At 46.0% G+C, this 20,302-nt stretch overlaps 2 protein-coding genes across 2 annotated transcripts; one reads left to right on the plus strand and one right to left on the minus strand.

Annotated features, from left to right (window-relative positions):
- Positions 1-4,605: 4,605 nt before the first annotated feature.
- Positions 4,606-4,938, minus strand: LOC127188520 (60S ribosomal protein L35a-like). The gene has a single exon (XM_051144957.1). It carries the CDS (start codon positions 4,936-4,938, stop codon positions 4,606-4,608), a length of 333 nt encoding a protein of 110 aa, XP_051000914.1.
- A 6,912-nt stretch (positions 4,939-11,850) lies between these two features.
- On the plus strand, positions 11,851-13,452 carry Wfdc13 (WAP four-disulfide core domain 13). The gene is made up of 2 exons (XM_051144844.1): positions 11,851-11,938; positions 13,271-13,452. Exons 1-2 carry the CDS (start codon positions 11,851-11,853, stop codon positions 13,450-13,452), a joined length of 270 nt encoding a protein of 89 aa, XP_051000801.1.
- The last annotated feature ends 6,850 nt before the right edge of the window (positions 13,453-20,302 follow it).

Raw genomic sequence — 20,302 nt, forward strand, 5'->3', positions numbered from 1 at the left:
ATGTCTGTGCAGCAGGTATGTTCTTGGTGCCTGTGGAGACCAGGAGAGGGCATTGGATCCCCTAGGACTGGAGTTCCAGGTGGTTGGGAGCCACCACGTGGGTGTTGAGAATCAACGTGGGATCCTCTGGGAGAGCAACCAGTGCTTTTCTGACCACTGAGCCGTGGCCCCAGCCCTTCCCTGCACATTTAACAGGATTGTGGTGTCACACTTCACCCTGCGGATATTAGCACTTCACCCTTCGGATATTAGCACTTCACCCTTCGGATATTAGCACCTTCTCACATTCGGTGTTTTCAAGTCTTTCCTCCCACTCTGTCAGCTACTTCTCCCCCCACCCCCCACCCCCACCGTCGCTTCCCTTGCTGGGCAGAAGCTTTGGAGTTTGACAACCTAGACACTTTGTTGGGTCCAAGGCACCCAGTACCACCCTGAATCTCCACATGTCTGGAGAATTTGCCAGAGGAGTGGTTGGCAGAAAAGGGCGAACCACACAGAAACCCAAAGATCAGTACAGACACCGGTAGGCAGAGACCAGTTATGAGACTATCAGAGCACTAGGAAGCTTTCCAGACTTGAAACTACCTTGTTTGTCTATTCTTGCTTTTGATGCCTTTTGCCATCTATATACATATGTGTGTGTCATATATATGTCATATATATATGTGTGTGTCATATATATGTCATATATGATAGATAGATAGATAGATAGATAGATAGATAGATAGATAGATAGATCATACATATATATGGGTTCTGACTCGGGGAAGCTGGCTGAGGCTAGTTCTGAGAGCAGAGATGAATGTGTTGGCCTGTGCATTCTCGGTCGGGCAGAGGGAGCCTAGGTTCTCACCCCCCTCTCCTAGGAAGGAGCTCTTTGTTCGCCATCTCTCCATTCCAACACCTGAGGCTTGAGAAAGAGCAGAGCAGCTGGCGCTTAGCTGAAATAAAGCACCAGGAGTCTGCGTCTCATCCAGCAGGGGTCGGGGTAGGGGAGGCCCGTACTTAAGAGGAATCCAAATAGCCAAGCTCGCTTAGTCAAAATAAAGAACTAGGTTTTAATTCACTAAACTAATGTTCTAACCAAACTTAAAGGTAAAGGAGAGGCAAGGGCAGGGAGCTAGGACAAAGGAAAGACAGGAGAGTGCCCTCCCCCCAAGGTATCTCAATTGCAGGAGGCTTACCCAGGACACCTCTGGGATCAATCCAGGGCAGCTCTGAAATGTGTTTCTTCAAGGAGCCAGCTTTTGGCCCAAAGTCTTAGCTGTTTGCTTTGAAATGTGTCTCTGAAAGGATTTAGCCTTTTGACACCTTTTCTTTTGGTCTGAGGTTTTGTGAATTGCCACCAGGGCGAGGTGGGGGGGGGGGGTGTGTCAACAGACACTCCTCCTGTTCAGGAGCTGGCTTACTGGAATAGGGTGTCTCACCTCAACCTGCAGGCAGTGTGTGTGTGTGTGTGTGTGTGTGTGTGTGTGTGTGTGTGTGTGTCTCACTGGTGTTAGGATTCTGCTTCAGACTGCCTACTTGTGATGTCACTGCTTACCTGCCACGGGGCGTGACCCTGCCCTGGGCCATATAAAAGACACCCTCCATGTGGCACGCTCTCTCTCTACCTCTCTATCTCTCTACTTCTCTGCCTCTTTACTTCCTTCTTCTCTCTCTCCTCTCTCTCTGGGGTACCCCATGCTCATCTAATAAACTCTGTATAACATAATATCTGCCTGGTACCTTGTATTCTATCATCCGCCTTAATCTTTAATTTTTATAATATAACAACTGGCCAGACCAATGTTATGATGCTTTTTTCTGTTTTCTTTTAGGAAGTTTGTGATGCTGGGCATGGTGGTGCACATCTTTAATCCCAGCATTTGGGAGGCAGAGGCCCATGAGCCGCTGTGAGTTCAAGGCCACCCTGGTCTACATAGTGAGTTCCAGGACAGCCAGAGCTATATAGTGAGACCCTGTCTCAAAAACAAACAAATAACAAACAAACAAGAAGACAGGAAGTTTGCATTTACCTTCCCCAGACCATACCAATCTTTGTGCATTGGTTTTTGGCTAAAGGATGATACAGGGTATGTTCGGAGAAGTTCTGTTTGCACACACCACATTGGACACACTTTTCTTTTCTCCATGTGTGTTTTTAGACAGACGGGAGAGTCCCAACCCCTGGGGTTCTGGGCAGGTGCTAAGCATCACTGAAACATTGTCAAACGCCGTTACTATCACTGTTAATGTCAATGATAACTTTTTATGGAAAGCCAAGTTGCTGGGGATGAAGCCATTTGACTCCGCAGTTGACAGCAGTTTAGACTCCTGGTGTTGACTTGCAAGCAGCCAGCTGGACCAACCTGACATCAGTGCCAACCCTGTTAAGCGCTGTGCACACCTTAGGAAAGCTGTACGGCTATCACAGCTGCTTGCTGTCTTAGCACAACTCCAGCTCCCCAGACTGTCACTGCAGACGCAGCTCTGAGAAAGAGCTAATGCTGAACTTCTTCTGTAATCGTGTTGCCCTAGGCCAGAGCGAGAGGTACCGGCCCCAGGGGCCTTTCAGGGCAGCTGTTATAACTGATGCAAACAGAACAGTGCCAAGATTGGAGTAAACTCATCTTCATTGTCACGAGTTACGCTGTGAGAACACACCTTTTTTTCAGGACGTTTAAACAGGCTGAAACTCTGTGTGCTGTCCTCCTGTGCTGTTCTCCCTGGTGTTACAACATGAGGCCCAGTTAGGCTTACCTTCAGTGACCTTATTTAAATTAAATTTAATTTAATTTAACTTTATGTGTCTGGGTGTTTTGCCTGCATGGATATCTGTGCATCACATGCATGCAGTGCCTGTGGAGGCCGGAAGAGGGTGTCAAACTCCTTAAGACTGGAGTTACAGACATGAGCAGCCATGTGGGTGCTGGGAACCAAACCTCTGTCCTCTTGCAGGAACAGCTGTTGCTCTTGGCTGCTAAGCCATCTATCTCTTCACCTTTTCTCGTTTACTTTGATTCCTCCCATCCGAGCAGACAAAGCTGGTTGACACAAAGAAATAAGCGACAGCAGGAAGCAGAAGAGCAGCGGTGGCATCTGTGACAACAGTGACAGCAATGAGAGGCAGCTGCAAAGTTCTGCATAACAGCCAGGACGGAAGCGAGAGGAATGGCAGAAAAGAAGGGGAGACAGGGCTGGGAGATAAAACCAAAGAAGGCTCGTGGGCTAGAAGGAGCCAAAGAGAAATTTCAGGCCCTGGTTAATGGAAAAATGTCAGAGAACAGTAAGCAGTCTGTCTCTATATGAGCCCCTCAAACAATGTTTCTTTTCATCTTATTTTTATTTCTCTCTCTCTCTCTCTCTCTCTCTCTCTCTCTCTCTCTCTCTCTCTCTCTCTCTGTGTGTGTGTGTGTGTGTGTGTGTGTGTGTGTGTGTGTGTGTGTGTGACATGTATGACATGTATGTGCTGGTGCTCATGGGGGCCAGAAGAGGGTGCTGGTTCCCCTAGTGCTGTAGTTATAGGCAGCTATAAACCTCCCAGCATGAGTCCTGGAAGAGCAGGAAGTACTCTTAACCCCTGAGCCATCTCTCCAGCCCTAGTGCTGTTTCTTTTGATAGTCTCCACTAGAGCATTAGGCCATGACCTGGAAAGATGCTTAGTAACAAGGCTACATGGGAAGGCAACAGGTTAGATTCCTGGGAGGGCCAGGCCATGGCGACTGCATACCTCTGATGATGTCTGCTCTCTTTCCCAAGGCTCCATGTGGAAGGGGAAGGTTGGCACTGGTGAAGATGAACTCCAGAGATGCTATAATGATTGAGGTAGGTCAGAAGCTCTGGTCTGATGGAAGAGGCTGTGTCCCCATTGAGTGCCTACAGCACTGGGCACTGCCTCTGAGTAAGGCCTGCCCATCCGAATTCTATTCCTATCTGATGCCGCGAGTGATCACCACACACCACTCACCTCTGTGTCTACAGGATCATCTCAGAGGAGTTGTGGTTGCACAGAGTCAGAGGGAATCTAAATCCAATGACCGCTTTCCACGGATATGGGCAAGACCCAGAGCCACCCTGTGCCAGCTCATCCTTGGTAGCATCATCACAAATCACTGCCTGCTTTCCCCTTCCTGTTCTTTTGGGTCAAAAAAGGAAAGAAAGAGAGAGAGAGAGAGAGACAGAGAGAGAGAGAGAGAGAGAGAGAGAGAGAGAGCAGAGGAGGAGCGTTGAGAGCAACGGGACACAGTCAGTTAGCAAATGCACTGACATCTTTGGTGGCAGCCTGCCCAACACAGGACTTAGGACCAGAGTGGCCACATAGATGAGTGAGGGACTGACGGAATCTGGCATAGGTGTTCTCAAGCTTGCCCCTGGGTTCAGTTAATGGAGAAAACTGTGAGGTTCTAGAGAAAACCCCTACTTCTAGACACACACACACACACACACACACACACACACACACACACACACACATACACACACACACGTGCATGCGCGTGTACATGTGAAGACGTCTCAGGCTTATAACCTGACTTCCCTGGATTCATTGTCCTCATCGTGAAATTTTTTTTTTTTTTTTTACAAAAGCACAAATCCACTTTTGTTTATTTACTTTTCATTAGTTTAAATCCAGGAAGGGTACAGCATCACATGGATTCTGTGTCCAATGGCCTTCCCAGGAAGGTCACTTTGGAATTTGGCACAAACCATGCCACTGTTTCCATGGACCCGAGTTATTTTTCCCCAGATCCCTCTGGTTTTGTTTGGTTTGCCTCCAGGAGCCACTGCGTTGTTTTTTGTTTTATACACATAAGCACATCTCTTGTCTAAGTAGAATTCAGTTTCATCCTGAGCATAAATACCTTCAATTTTAGGAAGAGCTGTGTGCTCTCTTTGATTCAGGCGACCTCTCTTGTAGCCAGCAAAAATGGCCTTGCACCACAGCCTTCCAGACATAGTTGCATTTTAGAAGCCCTGTTCCCAGCAGGCCTCCACAGGCACCAAGATGGCGGAAAGATTCATTGTGAATGTTTCTTATTTGAGACACAGTATCACTATATAACCCTTGCTGGCCTGGAACTCAACTGTGTAGACCACGCTGCCCTCAAATTCACAGAGACCTACCTGCCTCCGCCTCCCTCCCCAGTGCTGGGGTTAAAAGCATCTGCCACCACACCTAGCTTTCACTACCCTCTTGATAAGCTGACTTCAACCTCAGTGTCGAAAGGAGATTAGAAAGTGTGGGTATATATGGACAAGGAAGAGAAACCAGGCCTCAGCTTACCCTGGGCTCCAGGAGTGTTCTCCCCTACCTGGGAAGGCTGGCTATGCGAGGGCCAGCAAAGCACCCCCTCAAAGCTGGCAGGACTCCTTGGGCCACAGCAAGAGAGGAGAGAGAGTGAAGGCCATGCCTGGAAAGGTCAGGACGCAAGTGCAAGATGCATTGAGTTCTCAGTGGTTCTCGGCAGTGGGGGGGGGGGGGTGTCAAAGAACCTGGTCCTTGTCATCCGTTCTACTCCGTTTGACAGGAACAAAGGTCTCAGACAGAAGTGTGGGTGCGTTTCTGCTGGTGTTCTTTTGCCCATGCCTTGAGGTCCTCATGATTCTGACGTGGACTCTGTCTCTGCTGGTGAACATGGGTGCAGGAAGCGCAGCCCACCCTCCCACTCACAGGAGCTTCTTGCAAAGATTCTCACGGAAGAGTGAGAAGCGTGCTGCGTGCTCGACGCTTTCAGAAAGATGAGTAGTAGTGGTGGTGTACATCAATGTCAGGCCCTTTCTCACAGGCTTGGCTTCCTGGCAGGGAGCAGGAGCAAGTGGACGAAGTGACTGCCTAAAGAGACTCCTCCTCGAGCTTAAAGCTCCTCTAAGACCACAAGACTGGGTTCCACTCACACTGGCGAAATTTCCTTTGTGTCCTTCACCAAGTCTTAGCACTGGGTACCAGGGCAGAATGGCCCAGAGCCAGCCCAGTGCTATGGGCAGAACTGAGTGTTCGGTAAGATACTAAAACTTCAGGCCCTCCTTGCCCATCACCTACTAGGCATCTTCTTCTGTTCTGGGTGCCCTTCCTGGACCAGTGATCACAGCAACAGCACAGAGGGACAGAGTGGGCAGCAGAACCTGGAACAGTATGGCTCTGCCTAAAGCGACCAGCGCAGACTGCCAGATGACAGAGACTTCCCAACAGCTAGACTTGGGGAGAGAGGGAGGGCAGGAAAGGTTTGCATCGGCTCTTTGCTGCCTCCTAGTGACCAAGCAAGAGCAGAGTAAGAGCCCGCCTGTTTCGTTGGCTGCTCTTTTCGTACTGCGCCACACTGAATAGAGCACCTGCCGAAATTGCACTTCCTGTCACAGAATCAGCCTTCTATTCTAGCTAACAGGCCTTTTCCTTTCTGAAAGACACTGTTATCTATGTGTTTTAATTACAAAATAGTGTAGGCCAGGCATGGTAGCTCACGCCTTTAATCCCAGCCCTGGGGAGGCAGAGGCAGGAGGATCGATGTGAGTTCGAGGCCAGCATGGTCTACAAAGTGAGTTCCGGACAGCCATGGCTACACAGAGAAACCTTGTTGCAAAAAAAAAAAAAAAAAAGTATATAGAAAAAGATAAAGGGGGGCTGGAGAGATGGCTCAGAGGTTAAGAGCACTGACTGCTCTTCCAGAGGTCCTGAGCTCAATTCCCACATGGTGGCTCACAACCATCTATCACTTCTGGCCTGAAGTGTACATACAGGCAGAACACTGTATGCATAATAATAAATAAAAATTTAAAAAAATTTAAAAAGATAAAGGATAGATGATAGATAAATGGGAGAGAGAGAGAGAGAGAGAGAGAGAGAGAGAGAGAGAGAGAGAGAGAGAGAGAGAGTGAGGCCTGGAGAGATAGTTCGGAAGTCAAAAACACATACCACTCTTGCAGAGAGAGGACCTGAGTTTGGTTCCCAGCACAACTGCCTGTAACTCCAACTCTGAAGATATCTATCTATCTATCTATCTATCTATCTATCTATCTATCTATCTCTATCTCTAACATACACACACACACACACACACACACACACACGAAAACCAAATAAATAAAACCCCATTGTGTATACTTATTATGAATTAGCTGTGTCATCTTTAAATTTCTCCGCATATTCAATAAGAAGAATCTTTTTTTTTTCACATTGTAAATCACTCGTGGTTTTTTACCTGTCTTTTGTCGTCCTTACTTACTCATGTGAACATTTACAATGTAATTATTTCTTAAAAAGAAAATACATGATTTTTCATAATTACATGTCCTTCAATATAGCCCGCTTATCAATGTCTCACACTAATAATGTTCTAAGTCATTATGAACACTTTTTAACATGATCAAAGTAGCAAAATGTTGTAGTTTGTATGTGGAATGTTCCCCGCAGGCTCATACGTTTCAACACTTAGTCCCCAGCTGGTGGCACTGTTTGAAAAGGCTGTGCAAACTTAGAGGGCAGTGCCTCTTGGAGGAAGTGGGTTGACAGTGTCTAGTATTAAGGCTTTATTGCCCAGCCTCACTTTTATTTTTCACACTCTGCTTCCTGCCTGCAGATGAAACGTGACCACCTGGCCTTCTGTTCCTGTCACCATGCCTTACCCACTTGCTTTCATGTTTTCCCCACTGTGGTGCGATGAGTCCCTTGAACTGAAAGCCAGATTCCTCCCTCAGATTGCTCCTTGCCAGGTGTCTGGTCACAGAGATGGGAAGAATAACTAAGACAGAAGCATTACATTCATAGCTAAAAGAGAAATTAATATTTCATATGTAATATATATATGAATAGAGAAAATTATGTAAAAAGAAAGAAAGAAAGAGCCGGTTAAATTTTCAAATAATGCCTTTAACTTAACAAATAATATCTTCTTCCCCAAATCCTCAGGATACTCAAGTATAAGTGGGAATTACCACACAGAAACATTAATCTTCTGTCAACACTCATTTAGGTGACAAAGCCATCTCATAGGCTTTGTCCCCAGGAAGATGTAAGGTTGATCTTGACTCTAAAATCCACCAACTTGGCAACCCTAGGAAAGTTCTAGGAGGTCTATAAACTTGGTTTATGTGTTTTCTCGTCCCTTTAATTGTAAAGGTAGAGATAGGTCAAAGCTTCCATGATGTCTGCACACAGCCAGTGCACAGTGTAATATATGTCTCCTCCTCAGTCTTGTATCCCAGCCACATCTTAGGAACCCTGATGGTCCAGAATGGCCCCTTTTCAGTTTACACTGGGTGTTAATTCCCGTCCCTGACAGGATTGTGAATCAAAGGACTTTCCTGTCCATCTAAGTGAAGCCATGGGCTCTGTGTGAATTGGAAGATTGACAGAGGAGCCAGAGGTAGAAATCAGAATCCAAGCAACAGTCCAGGCATCAGCCATGACTATCGCTACTGCCTCCAAGGATGGAAAATGTAGGAAATGCCTTGGGGTGTGTGTATTGTGTGTGTAAATATTCATGTGTGTGTATGTGTACACATTCCTGTGTGGCTGTGTGCACATGGAAGTCAGAGGTCTTCCTTGATTGTTCTCTCTTATTTTCTGAGCTAGGGCCTCTCACTGAACCTAGAGCTCTCTTATTCAGCCGGGCTGGATGGCCAGTGACATGTCTGTCTCTGCCTCTCCAGCACTGGGATTCCAGACAGGTGCCACCACACAGCTTTTTGGTCACGTGGGTGCTAGGGATCTGAACTCAGATCTTCATGATTGCATGACAATCCCTGTACCGACTGAGACATCTCTCCAACCCGTTTTGGTTTTCTAGGGCAAGGAAGTGAGTTCAGTGTCTCAGGCTTTTCACCATCCTGTGAGGTTGGAAGTCACTAGGTCCACATCATCCTCTCGCTGAGAGTTATTTCCTTCTGCTTTGTGTGGGTTTTACTACCAACTTATTTGGTGGTCCCTCCTTACTCATTTTCCCCTCATCTCTACAATTTTCCATCCCAGTGACTCCTTGAACACACACACACACACACACACACACACAGAGGACACACTACATACTAGTATACATACTAGTGTGTAATATACATACTAGAGGGTGCCTGTCAAAAATAGAGCAGACAGTGAAAATTGTACAGCTCAGACAGAAGTAGAAGTCTGCCAGCCACAGGCATAGAAGCACTGTTTGAACAGGGAGGAGAAAATGGACTTTAGGAACTGACAACGCTTATTCTTTGGTATGAGAAGGGGGCAACCCGGAGGCTCTGAATATCAAAAAGACTGAAAGGATAAACCTGAGCTCCTGAGGCTGTAAGCTGGTAGAGAGGGCCCCCTCCAGCACAGCATGTAACTCTGTCCGGATGTAACTCATTCAGGCAACACTTACATTTCAGAGTGTAGTTTGAGCTCTCCCAAATATTCTTTCTCTGTTTTTTTTTTTTTCTTTCACACACTTGTTGAAGACAACTATGTAAAGAGTGGACACTAGCATCCTTGCCTAGCAAAGAATTACAGAGATGGGACTGGCCGCTCAAACAAGGGAACCTTGATGCTGCTCCCCTGCAGCCAGTGTGGCAACGGTAGCATCATTGTTTCAGCCAGCAGACTGAAGGCAGACCAAGTTGTTTGCCACATCTGTGTTTAAGATCATAGGTGGCTAGGAAGCCTCCTTCATAGCCTTTTCCTCTCCACCAGCTCCACGGCGAGGACATCAGAGCCCTAGGGGGACCGCGACGCCAGAGGATGGAAAGAGTTTCAGCTCCTGGATCACCGAGTGGGGCGATATAGGCAATGTCCATCATGATTGTTGGATGGACCCAAGAACCACATTCTCTTTTGCAACACCCATGTTTTAGACCCACTGAAGACCCACAGATGACGGTCTAGCTCACTGGTTCTTTATCTTCCTAACACAGTAACCCTTTAATACAACTCTCTTGTGTTGTGGTGAGCCCAAGCATAAAGTTGTTCTATTGGCACGGCATAACTAACTTGGCTACTGTTACGAGTCGTAATGCAAAAATATCTTATATGTAGGATATCTGATCAGGGTCGGGACCCACAGGTTGAGAACACCTGTACTACCTTTTTAATCTTGGTGACTGCCCCTGAGCTCAGAATAGGAAACTTCCTAGTGCGGAAGAACACTAGATTGATGACTGACTCATTTCTATTACAGATGTGTGGAGCCCCGGGTCAGCTCTATCTCAGCGTGAGTCACAGGAGTAATGAAAGTCTCAGGTTTGAGAGCAAATAATGAATAGACACTATTTTTCGTTCCTATTGCCCAGGCAGTGCATTCCCTCCTGTGTGCTGGGAGCTTAAATCAGTTGCTATGTTGCATGATTCATGGTCTGGTGAGAGCAACAGAAAATCCTCAACAAACACAGTACTTCTGCCACAGAGGCAGAGAATAAGGCAGTGAAGGAGCCCACAGAAGGACTCTCAGACCCCTGGCTGGGAAAAGCCAAAGAAAGACTTCTAAAAGAAAGATGTTTTCATGTGCTGCCTTAAGAAAGAGGCAAGGACAGCCTTTATCTCTCAATACCAGCATATGGAGGAAGGCAGAAGGAGAGAGATACAAGTGAAAACTTGTTTTCCTCTGAAGCTAAATTGGCAACCTTTGAAACTAGATCACCTGAAATGTTTATTGTAACCCGAACGGCAACTACTGAGAAAATAACTTTTAAATATGCAAAAAGAAAATGAGGGATCACAGTGATACATTAGAAAATATCAGACAAATATGAAAGAAGTTAGTGTTTCTGCCATCAAATAATAAAAAGATAGGTCTGGTGTGGTGGCCCAGCACTTGGGAGGCAGAGGCAGGTGGCTCGATGTGAGTTTGAGGCCAGCCTGATCTACAAAGTGAGTCCAGGACAGCCAAGGCTACATAGGGAAACCCTGTTTTGAATAACAAAAACAAAAACAAAAAAGATAGAAAACAGCAGAAGCCCTCCCTACTGTATCCATTTCACATAGATTGAACCACCACCTAGGAGGCAGAAGAGAACGGAGGGTTATGAGTTTAAGGTCAGCCAGGGCTTACACAGTGAGATGCTGTCTCAAAATAAAGGGAGGGAGGGAGGGAGGGAGGAAGATAGACAACTACGTCCCATCTTCTGGGGCTGGAAAGTTGGCTTAGTGGTTAAGAGCACTTGCTGCTCTTGCAGAGGATGCAGGTTTTATCCCTCATACCCACATGTCACCTCAAAACCATCTGCAACTCTGGTTCCAGGGTGTCCTATGCCCTCTGCTGACTTCCACAGGTATTGCATGAAGACAGTGCACAGGGTGCAGGCGAACACTCACACTCAAAATAAAATAAAAATTTTGTATAATAAATAATAATAAATAAAATAGGACTGGGGGTGTAGATCAGGCCTGGCATGCCATACAGAGTGTGCTGGGTTCCATTTCTAGCATCACACACACACACACACACACACACACACACACCCCGCATGTGGAGAGAGGGAGGAAGGGAGGGAGGGAAGGGAGGGAGGGAGGGAGGGAGGGAGGGAGAGAGAGAGAGAGAGAGGAGAGAGAGAGAGAGAGAGAGAGGAGAGAGAGAGAGAGAGAGAGGAGAGAGAGAGGAGAGAGAGAGAGAGAGAGAGGAGAGAGAGAGAGAGGAGAGAGAGAGAGAGAGAGAGAGAGAGAGAGAGAGAGAGGAGAGAGAGAGAGATTTAAATTCCAGATGAAGAGGATGAAAGGATAGCAAATCTGGAAACAGGACCCGCCCCTGTGGTGGGCGGGGCTAGGAAGTGCTCGGGTTCTGGCCAGGCTCTCCTGGATTGCAAGGGCCTGGCCGCCATCTCAGAGCCCCTTTTCCTCTGTTCTCCTCACGGCAGAATCTGGGCAAACCTAACCACCCTCGACCAGGACTTGCCGCCCATCCTGCCAGCACCATGACACCTGCGTCACTTCTCCGGCTCCTGCTGGTGCTCACTCTAGCACCACAGCCGGTGCCTGCAAGTCCCAGGCAGTACTTTCTGAGTAGGTGCTGGGTCTGGGCTCCAGGGGAGGGAAGGAGTTAGCGCCTGTGGAGAAGAGGGTGCCTCAAGGGGGAAACATCTAGAGAACTGCACCAGCAATAGAATAGCGCCACGTTCAAGGCTTCAAGTTTTATAGTAAGAAAACTCTGGGTTAGAATCTCTCTTCTGTTTGCTTCTTAACATGGCTCCAAACCCTCTGAAAACGATGGGTTTGAGTTTTTCAAAGTAACCTTATAATATAAATGATGATAGTGAGACAGGAGGGGGAAGAAATGAGCTGATGCACTCAGGCATGACGCACTCATCAGGCCATGAGGCCTCCCACTAACTATTAGATACAGTAAGTGCTCTCAACCTCATCCTCCTGATTCATTCTGCTTGTCTCTGGACCATCGCCGGTGTTTGGTCCCACTCGTAAAGCATTAAGACAGACCAGGAAAATGATCCACATAACCTTGGCCTTGGAGGGTATGTGCGGAGGAAGAGAAAAGGAACCTTGCTTTGCATTTTATGTTTTGTAAAAATCCAGAGGCACTCACAGTTACCCAGTGACTAGCTTCCATGGAATAGTATAGACTGCAGTCTGCCCCATTGGCCACCACTACCCTTTAACCTGACAAGGGCAGTCATGCCCACTGTGGGCCAGTACGCTGTAGGAAGAGAGCTTCGTGTGCGCGTTATTCTATATTCGGGACTCAGTTGAAGGGTATGACTGACAGCTCATATTCCTGAGGAGGCTCAGTTCTGTTTGCAGAGCTTCTGCGAGGAAAAGGAGAAGCCCAGTCTTGTCGTCCTGTTCTGAAATTCCTACCCAGCTCACTGCGGGGGGGAAAATTCCACTCTGAGAACCAGCTGTGAATTGGACCCTGGTTCTCTGACCGAGCAGTTGCAGTTTGTTGGGTTCAGTGTTATGCCAAACTCACCTTCTGTTTACTCTTCCTACACACAAATAACCTATGTCCAGTTGACTCTGGGTAAATAATTAAGGAGCCAGTTGAATGAATTTCTCAAAACTACACAATACGTTCACACGGACTAGTTGTCCAATATACTTTTTTTTTTTTAACTTACCATGTACACATATGCATTCATACCCTTTAAATGGACCCTACCAGGGTCTATGAAGAGTCAGGATCTGATCGTGAATGAACAATGAGTTCAGAGATCCATCCACCAAATAGTGTTGGATCTGATATCCAGCCTTAGCTCTCGCTGAAAAGAACAAACCCAGAGGGAAGCTGGGAGCTAGGGGCAAAACCTGATTCCCGTCTCTGGAGAGCAAAGGGGAAACGAGGTTGCTGTTGCCTGTCCTCTTACCTATTCCCCATTCTAGAGTACATCTTGGAACCTCCGCCCTGCAGGTCTGAGCCTCAAAACTGCAACACGTTCTGTACGCAGCAGGAGGAATGCCCAGGAAGTCTCCAGTGCTGTTCTGCCTACTGTGGGATAGTGTGTTCCTCAAACCTAGCCCCAAAGAAAAGAACGCAAGGGCCTCCTCTCCCAACCGTGGCGTAGAGCCACTTGCTGGCAGAGGCCAACAGCAGAGCCTCTTGCCCATGACCGCGATGGAGCTTCCTTCTGTCCCCACTAATCTTAATGTTGTTTTTACCCCTCTTGCCAACGTTGTCTCTGTCTTTACCAAGGATGATTCCCACGAAACTCCTAATTAAAAGAGCATCCTCAAATTTTGAAATCCTTCTCCCTCCACCACCATATCTGTGACTCTCTGCCCCTGGGTCTCTCTGAACATCCTCACCGTTGCCTCTGTGTCTACTCTGGGACCTCTCTTTTCCCAGGGTCTACATTTATCTGCCTGGGATGATGTATCTGGGCATATATGTGGCACCAAATCCCCCAAAGCAAATTTGTTCTGTTTTCGTTTGTTCTCCTTTCAGCAGTCCTTGGGTCCTCAGTGTCCTCAAGCTCAGGGAGGCCGGCATCAGGGGAGCTGGGGTTGGTTGCCTAGACATGAGCATTCACCCCGAGTCTCCCAAAGGGAAGGGCTCTGGGCCCAAGAAAAGACCCTAGGCATGCCTGTGCCCTTAATAAGAGAGCTCCTCTTATTTTCTTTTCTTTCTTTCTTTTCTTTTTTTTTTTTTTTTTTTTTTTTCTTTTTTTTTTTTTTTTTTTTTTTTTCATGAACAGATAAAGATTCTACTTGCTCATGTCTCACAAGATCCAAGTGACATCTCAATGACCCACAGTAGGAAATTCAACTGCTGAGTTTCTTGAGAGAAGATTGAAATGTCTTGCTCTTTGCTGTGTCCTATTCCCTGGGTAAATGCCCAGCTGCATAGACCACATACGGAGTGACAGTGGAAGTCTGGGGTCAGTGCTGGTGCTGCCATTTCTTAACTTGGTGATCTCAAGCAAATTAATTAGCCCCCCCCCCTCTCTCTCTCTGTGCCAGTTTTCTCATCATTACTTTGAGAATGATAATAAGACTAAAATACAAACCACACAGGAGGAGTTCAAGCACTCACTTTGCCTCATGATTAATGTTCCATACATTTCACTGGGCCCATGGCCAATTCTGTCTGAGAAGGCTAGGCCCATCCAGCTAAACACCACGTCTGCGCTAGAGTACAAAAGCACAGAAAGATGGCCCTGCTGTCATTTCGTTCCCCCTTCTCTGCGCTCCCGGAGAGCTCAGCGTCGTCTTCTACTTTCCAGCGGGATTAACAACAAAGTAGGGATCACACCTTCAAGAACAAATTTGCAACCAATATAGCTGAAAATATTTCCTTCTACAGATAAAAGAGATTCAAGACTCCTCAGGCTTGACAATCCAGGCATGCTCCCCAGTGCACTGCCTACGTGGAAGAGTCTCTTGCTCCCTTGTATCACTCCTCTTCCCCTTCCAGCCTTCTCCAAAAGCAGCAGCATTCTCACAAGACCACAATGGCTTTCTTGATGGCCAGATTGCCTGCTCCTCTGTGTCTCACTTCACCGGTGTGTCTTTGAACTCGTTCCCTGGGGGCAGAGTATGGTCTACAAGATAAAGAAGCAGAGTCCTGTCCCAAGGGGAGCACAGGACACACAGAGCTGTGGCTTTGCCAAGGAACAGGCCGTTCCAGCCTCCAGGGGACAAGCACCCTGGGCAGGAAGTCAGACTGGGCCCTTCACGCTCTCTAAGTCATTGGTTAACTCATTGAGGCAATTAAGCTGCTGACTCAAAAGGGGAAGAGGCCATCCGTGCCTTAGAATGCTGTGGGGGATGGCACAGGGCTGCACGGATGGAAGGGCATGGTCACGGAGGAGAGTCTGCAAAGATGAGAGCGCACAGGCCATTGCTCTTTCCAGGTTCTACATAGCTGCTCTTTGAAAAGGTGGGGAGAGGGTCGCCTTTATAATTTCACTGAGATTACAAAGAGTGGTCAATAAAATGCAGTTCCCTCTCACTCTATCACCAAAACAAAATGATATTTATTGTTTGGTGACTTTTGTTTTAGAGTGTTTTGGAGTTTTGTTATTGTTGTTGTGTGGTGGTGGTGGTGTGAGACAACAGTTTCTCTGGATAGCCTTGGCTGTCCGGGAACTCACTCTGTAGACCAGGCTGACACTGAATTCAAGAGATCCACCCAGCCTTAGCCTCCCAAGTGCTGGCATTAAAGACATGCACCACATGCCCGGCCAGAGCTATTTTTTTTTTAAATGTAGGAGCTGTATGGGGAAATGGTTCAGTAGTTAAGAATGCTGGCTGCTCGGTCACGAAGACTAGGGTCTGGATCCCAGTACCTCACAAAGTGTCTGTAACTTCCGCTTTGAGGGATCAACACCCTCTTCTGGCCTCCTGGGACACCTGCACACACACACATACACACACAAGTGCATGCATGCCCATGTGTGCACACACACATATAAAACAAAAAAAAATCTTTTTTAAAAATTAAATGTACGAATTTAAGGTCTGCTGATGGTCTGATGTCCCCAGAGTTTTCAAATAAGAGTAGTGGTGTTTGGCTCCATGTTTGCTCACAGATCTTGTACAGAGAGAATGTTATGTGCAAGCAGGTAGAGGCCAGCACAGCACAACACATGAAAGCATGAGCGTTGTGTCAGCCCTAACACAGTCTCCAACAAGTCAACTTACTTCTTGATATACCAGGGGCGTAACCCCGGCCACCAATCAATACATGAGCCGTGCAACAGGAAGCCACAGGAAGTAGAGTAAGAATCCTGGTACATTGTTGGGTCTGCTGCTGACGGCATGATGGGCAAGTCCTACTCCTCAGAGGCACAGAGGTGGACACCCAACCCTCCCGTGCATTGTGAAGATGAAATGAGATCAAGGTTGCTAGCAGAGTCCAAGAATGAAGGTATTACCTGCGTCTAGTCAATCCTCTATCCAAAATTCTTGGTTTATAAGGAAATCACAGGAGGCCAGTGGCATGAGTCAGCAGGTTTGGTCTTGTCACCAAGACAGCTAAACAAGCCTGATGACCTGAGTTTGATGCCCCCAGACCCTCCATGGTGGAAGAAGAGAACTGAATGCCACAAAGTGTCACCTGACCTCCACATGTACACTGTCACACACACACACACACACACACACACACACACACACACACACACACACATGAATAGTAAATAAACAATAAAGATTTATATAAAGTGTACATTCCAATTTAATTGGTTGGTTGCCTGGTTGGTTGGCTCATTGTTAATTTCTCTAGATTCCGTCTGAATTAACTCAAGTTGATAGAAACAAATGTTCTCTAATCTTAAAAGAGAGCAAGATGTACTCATTGATGCTCCTTACATTTTTGGACAATAAAGTAATTAAAGCCCACCATTAGTACAAATAGCCAAAACAGTAAGAATGTGATTGTGTCATTGTTCTTCTTGCTATAGGTAGTTTATTGTTTATATGTATAATAATATAAAATATAGGTAAACATAAAAATATTTTTAATTAATAAAAAATACAAATTAACAACAATAAAGCCCACGGTGAAGAGGTCAGCTAACTGAACAGTCATTTCAGAGCCTGTCCTGAGCTTCCAGGGAACTTGGTGCCCCCTGTAGAGCCCCCATAAGTGACACCAGTCTGAAAGTACCCACTCACCCAGCATACAAGGTCCTCTTTTCTGTCTGTTGCACACCCCCTAAGTGAACTTTATTCCCAACTCCAGCTCTGTACCTCTCTTCCAATCCAGCTACCTTCCTGATATCCCCTACCCCAGAGCCAGAAGAGCTATTCAGAAACAACAGTCAGGCTCCTTTTACCACCAGAAGTTGAACAGATATGGTTCAAGATGTCCTGAGTGAGCCAGGCAGGTCTCTCACATTCCCTTTGGCCCACTCAAAACACAGCAATCACTGTCTTAGTTACTCAAGTTTAATGTATAATACTCTCAGGCACTGAATATTAATATCTGTGTTAATTATAGTAAGACAGAATAGTCTCGAGCTCTGCCTAATGTTTGGCTGTGTGTCTCTGCATCTGCTCCCATCAGCTGCTGCATGAAGCCTGTCTGATAGAGAGTGGGCTAAGCTCCAGTCTATGAATATAGTGGAATATCACTAGGAATAATTTCATCATGATTTTTGGTTTGTTTTTGTTTTTGTTTTTTTGGCCGGTTGGGTTTGATTCTATCCTAGGTCTCTGGGCTATCCAGCCTCAGAATCCTAGCCATCCAGCTGGTGTCAGACATAGGCATGGGCCTCAAGTTGGACCAGTCGTTCGTTGGCCACTCCCACAAGTTCTGCACCACCATCACATCACCCCAGTACATCTTCCAGGCAAGACAGATGGTAGCTCAAAGGCTTTGTGGTTGCATTGATCTCCCAGTTTCACCACTGGTGGAAGCCTTGCCTGGTTACAGAAGATAGCCAGTTCAGACTCTGTATCCCCCATCACTAGGAGTCTTTGCGGGGGGCTCAGGGAACCTCGTGAAGTAAGGAGAGAAAAGATTGTAGGAGCCGGAGGGGTAGAGGACACTATAAGAACACGGCCCACAGAACGAATAAGCGGAGCTCACAGGGGCTGACAGAGAGTAAAGCAACAACCAGGAAACCTGTAAGGGTCTGAGCGTATATGAGAGCCTCTGCATATACGTCATGGTTGTGTTGGTTCCTTTGCCTGCTCTTTGGACCCTTTTCCTCTTCCTGGGTTGCTTCATCCAGTCTTGATGTAAGGGTTTGTGCCTGGTCTTATTGCAGCTTGGTATGCTGTGTCTGGCTGATGTCCCCAAGAGGCCTACTCTTCTCTGATGGGAAGCAGAGGAGAAGTGGATCTGGGGGAGAGGGAAGATGGAGGGATAGAAACTGGAAGGAGTAAAAGGAGGAGAAACTGTGGTCAGGATGTAAGAGATAAATAAATAAATAGCCCAGAAGTAACCAGATAGATACATACATACATACATACATACATACATACATACATACATACACACACAGATAGATACATACATACATACATACATACATACACACACACAGATAGATACATAGATACATACATACATACATACACACACAGATAGATACATAGATACATACATACATACATACATACATACACACACAGATAGATACATAGATACATACATACATACATACACACACAGATACATACATACATACATACATACACACACACAGATAGATACATACATACATACATACATACACACACACACAGATAGATACATAGATACATACATACATACATACATACACACACACACAGATAGATACATAGATACATACATACATACATAGATACATAGATAGATGAAAAGATGAAATAGCCAATGAGCTTCTCACTGGCCATTTCAAATATTCAATAACTACAAGTGGCTAGCCTCTGCTACATCACAAATACAGGGATTACATTATCCACCATGATGGAACACATTGCTTTAAGCCGTATAAGGCTGATGTCTATTTATTTTTTATTATTTATTTATTTGTTGGGTTGGTTTAGTTTTTGTTTGTTTGTTTGTTTGTTTGTTGCTTTGCTTTTCTGAGACTGTCTCACTATATAGCTCTGGCTGTCCTGGAACTCTCTCTGTAGACCAAGCTAGTCTTGAACGCACAGAGATCCATCTACCTCTGTCTCCCGAGTGCTGGGAATAAAGGCGTGAGCTACTACACCGGGCCCTGATATCTATTTAATGATGGTTAATAATGGTTGATGATGACAGACACTTTCCCAGGATTTGAGAGTATAAAAGGATATTTTTACAATTAGCATAGTATTGTTTAATTCTAATTTGTGCAAGACATAAACTTCCAATATTTCATCTTAATCAGTTTGAAAAGATTTGGGTACATGTTTCCTTTTTGGTGAGTGTGAACTGAAAGATCCACAGTTGTCAAAATAAGTAAAGATCATGCCTAGAAAGCTAGACTGGGAAGTTGGAGATTTAGCTCAGTGGTAGAGCACTGGGTTGGGTCCTCAGCTCTGAAAAAAAAAAGACAAAATAACAGAAAGATAGGCTGATAAGGGGATAGGGAGGCGACTCACTGGATAAGGGAGCATGTTATGCCACCAAGAGGATTTGGGTTTGAATCCTCGACACCCATGTGAAAACTGAACATGGCTGTGTGTACTTATAAGCCCAATATTGGGAGACAAAGTGAGGAAGATTCTGGGAGCTCATGGGACAGACAGTCTAGCCAAAAAAAAAAAAAAAAAAAAAAGGGGGGTTTCTGTTTCAACAAGAGATTCTATCTTAAAAAATAAGATAGGGAGGAAGAGAAGAAGGACCACTGACATCTTTTCTGGCCTCCACATGGGTATGCATTGGTTCACATACATGTGTTCATAAACCACACACCACATAGATGCATACACACGTGAGTGCACACACACACACACACACACACACACACACACACACAAGGACATACTGATTAAATCATGACATGACTAAAGACATTTAATAATATTTAAACATGGAAAATATTTCAAATAGCTTTACTATTCAAAACAATAGGAGAGAAACTGAACAAATGGTATCAGAGCCATGGTGTAACATAAACGGGCATGTTATAGCAATAGAACATAGCCAGGGGCATTTCCATCTGCATCCCAGGTCCCCCAAAGTGACTCTTGTTTTTTAATAAGCTTTAAGCTTTGGCCTGTTCTCTAACTCGTAACTTCTCATCCTAGCCGAGGTTCAGGTTCAGCTACGTGGCTGGTTACCTTTCTTCTGCTTCATACACCCAGCTTCCTCCACATCCTGGTGGTGAATCCCTTTTTCCTCCTGACTCTGTGCCCAAGTTTCTCTCTTCCCACCAAGCCTCACCCTCTAACCCTGCCTCAGCTTACTGCTCTTCAGATTTTTATTAACAGGTAATATTTTCACACAGAAAACAAGACATTATCCCTACATCTCCCCCTTTTTCGTTCAAT

Source organism: Acomys russatus, chromosome 4 (genome assembly GCF_903995435.1).
Source record: "Acomys russatus chromosome 4, mAcoRus1.1, whole genome shotgun sequence".
NCBI classification, from domain to species: Eukaryota; Metazoa; Chordata; class Mammalia; order Rodentia; family Muridae; genus Acomys; species Acomys russatus.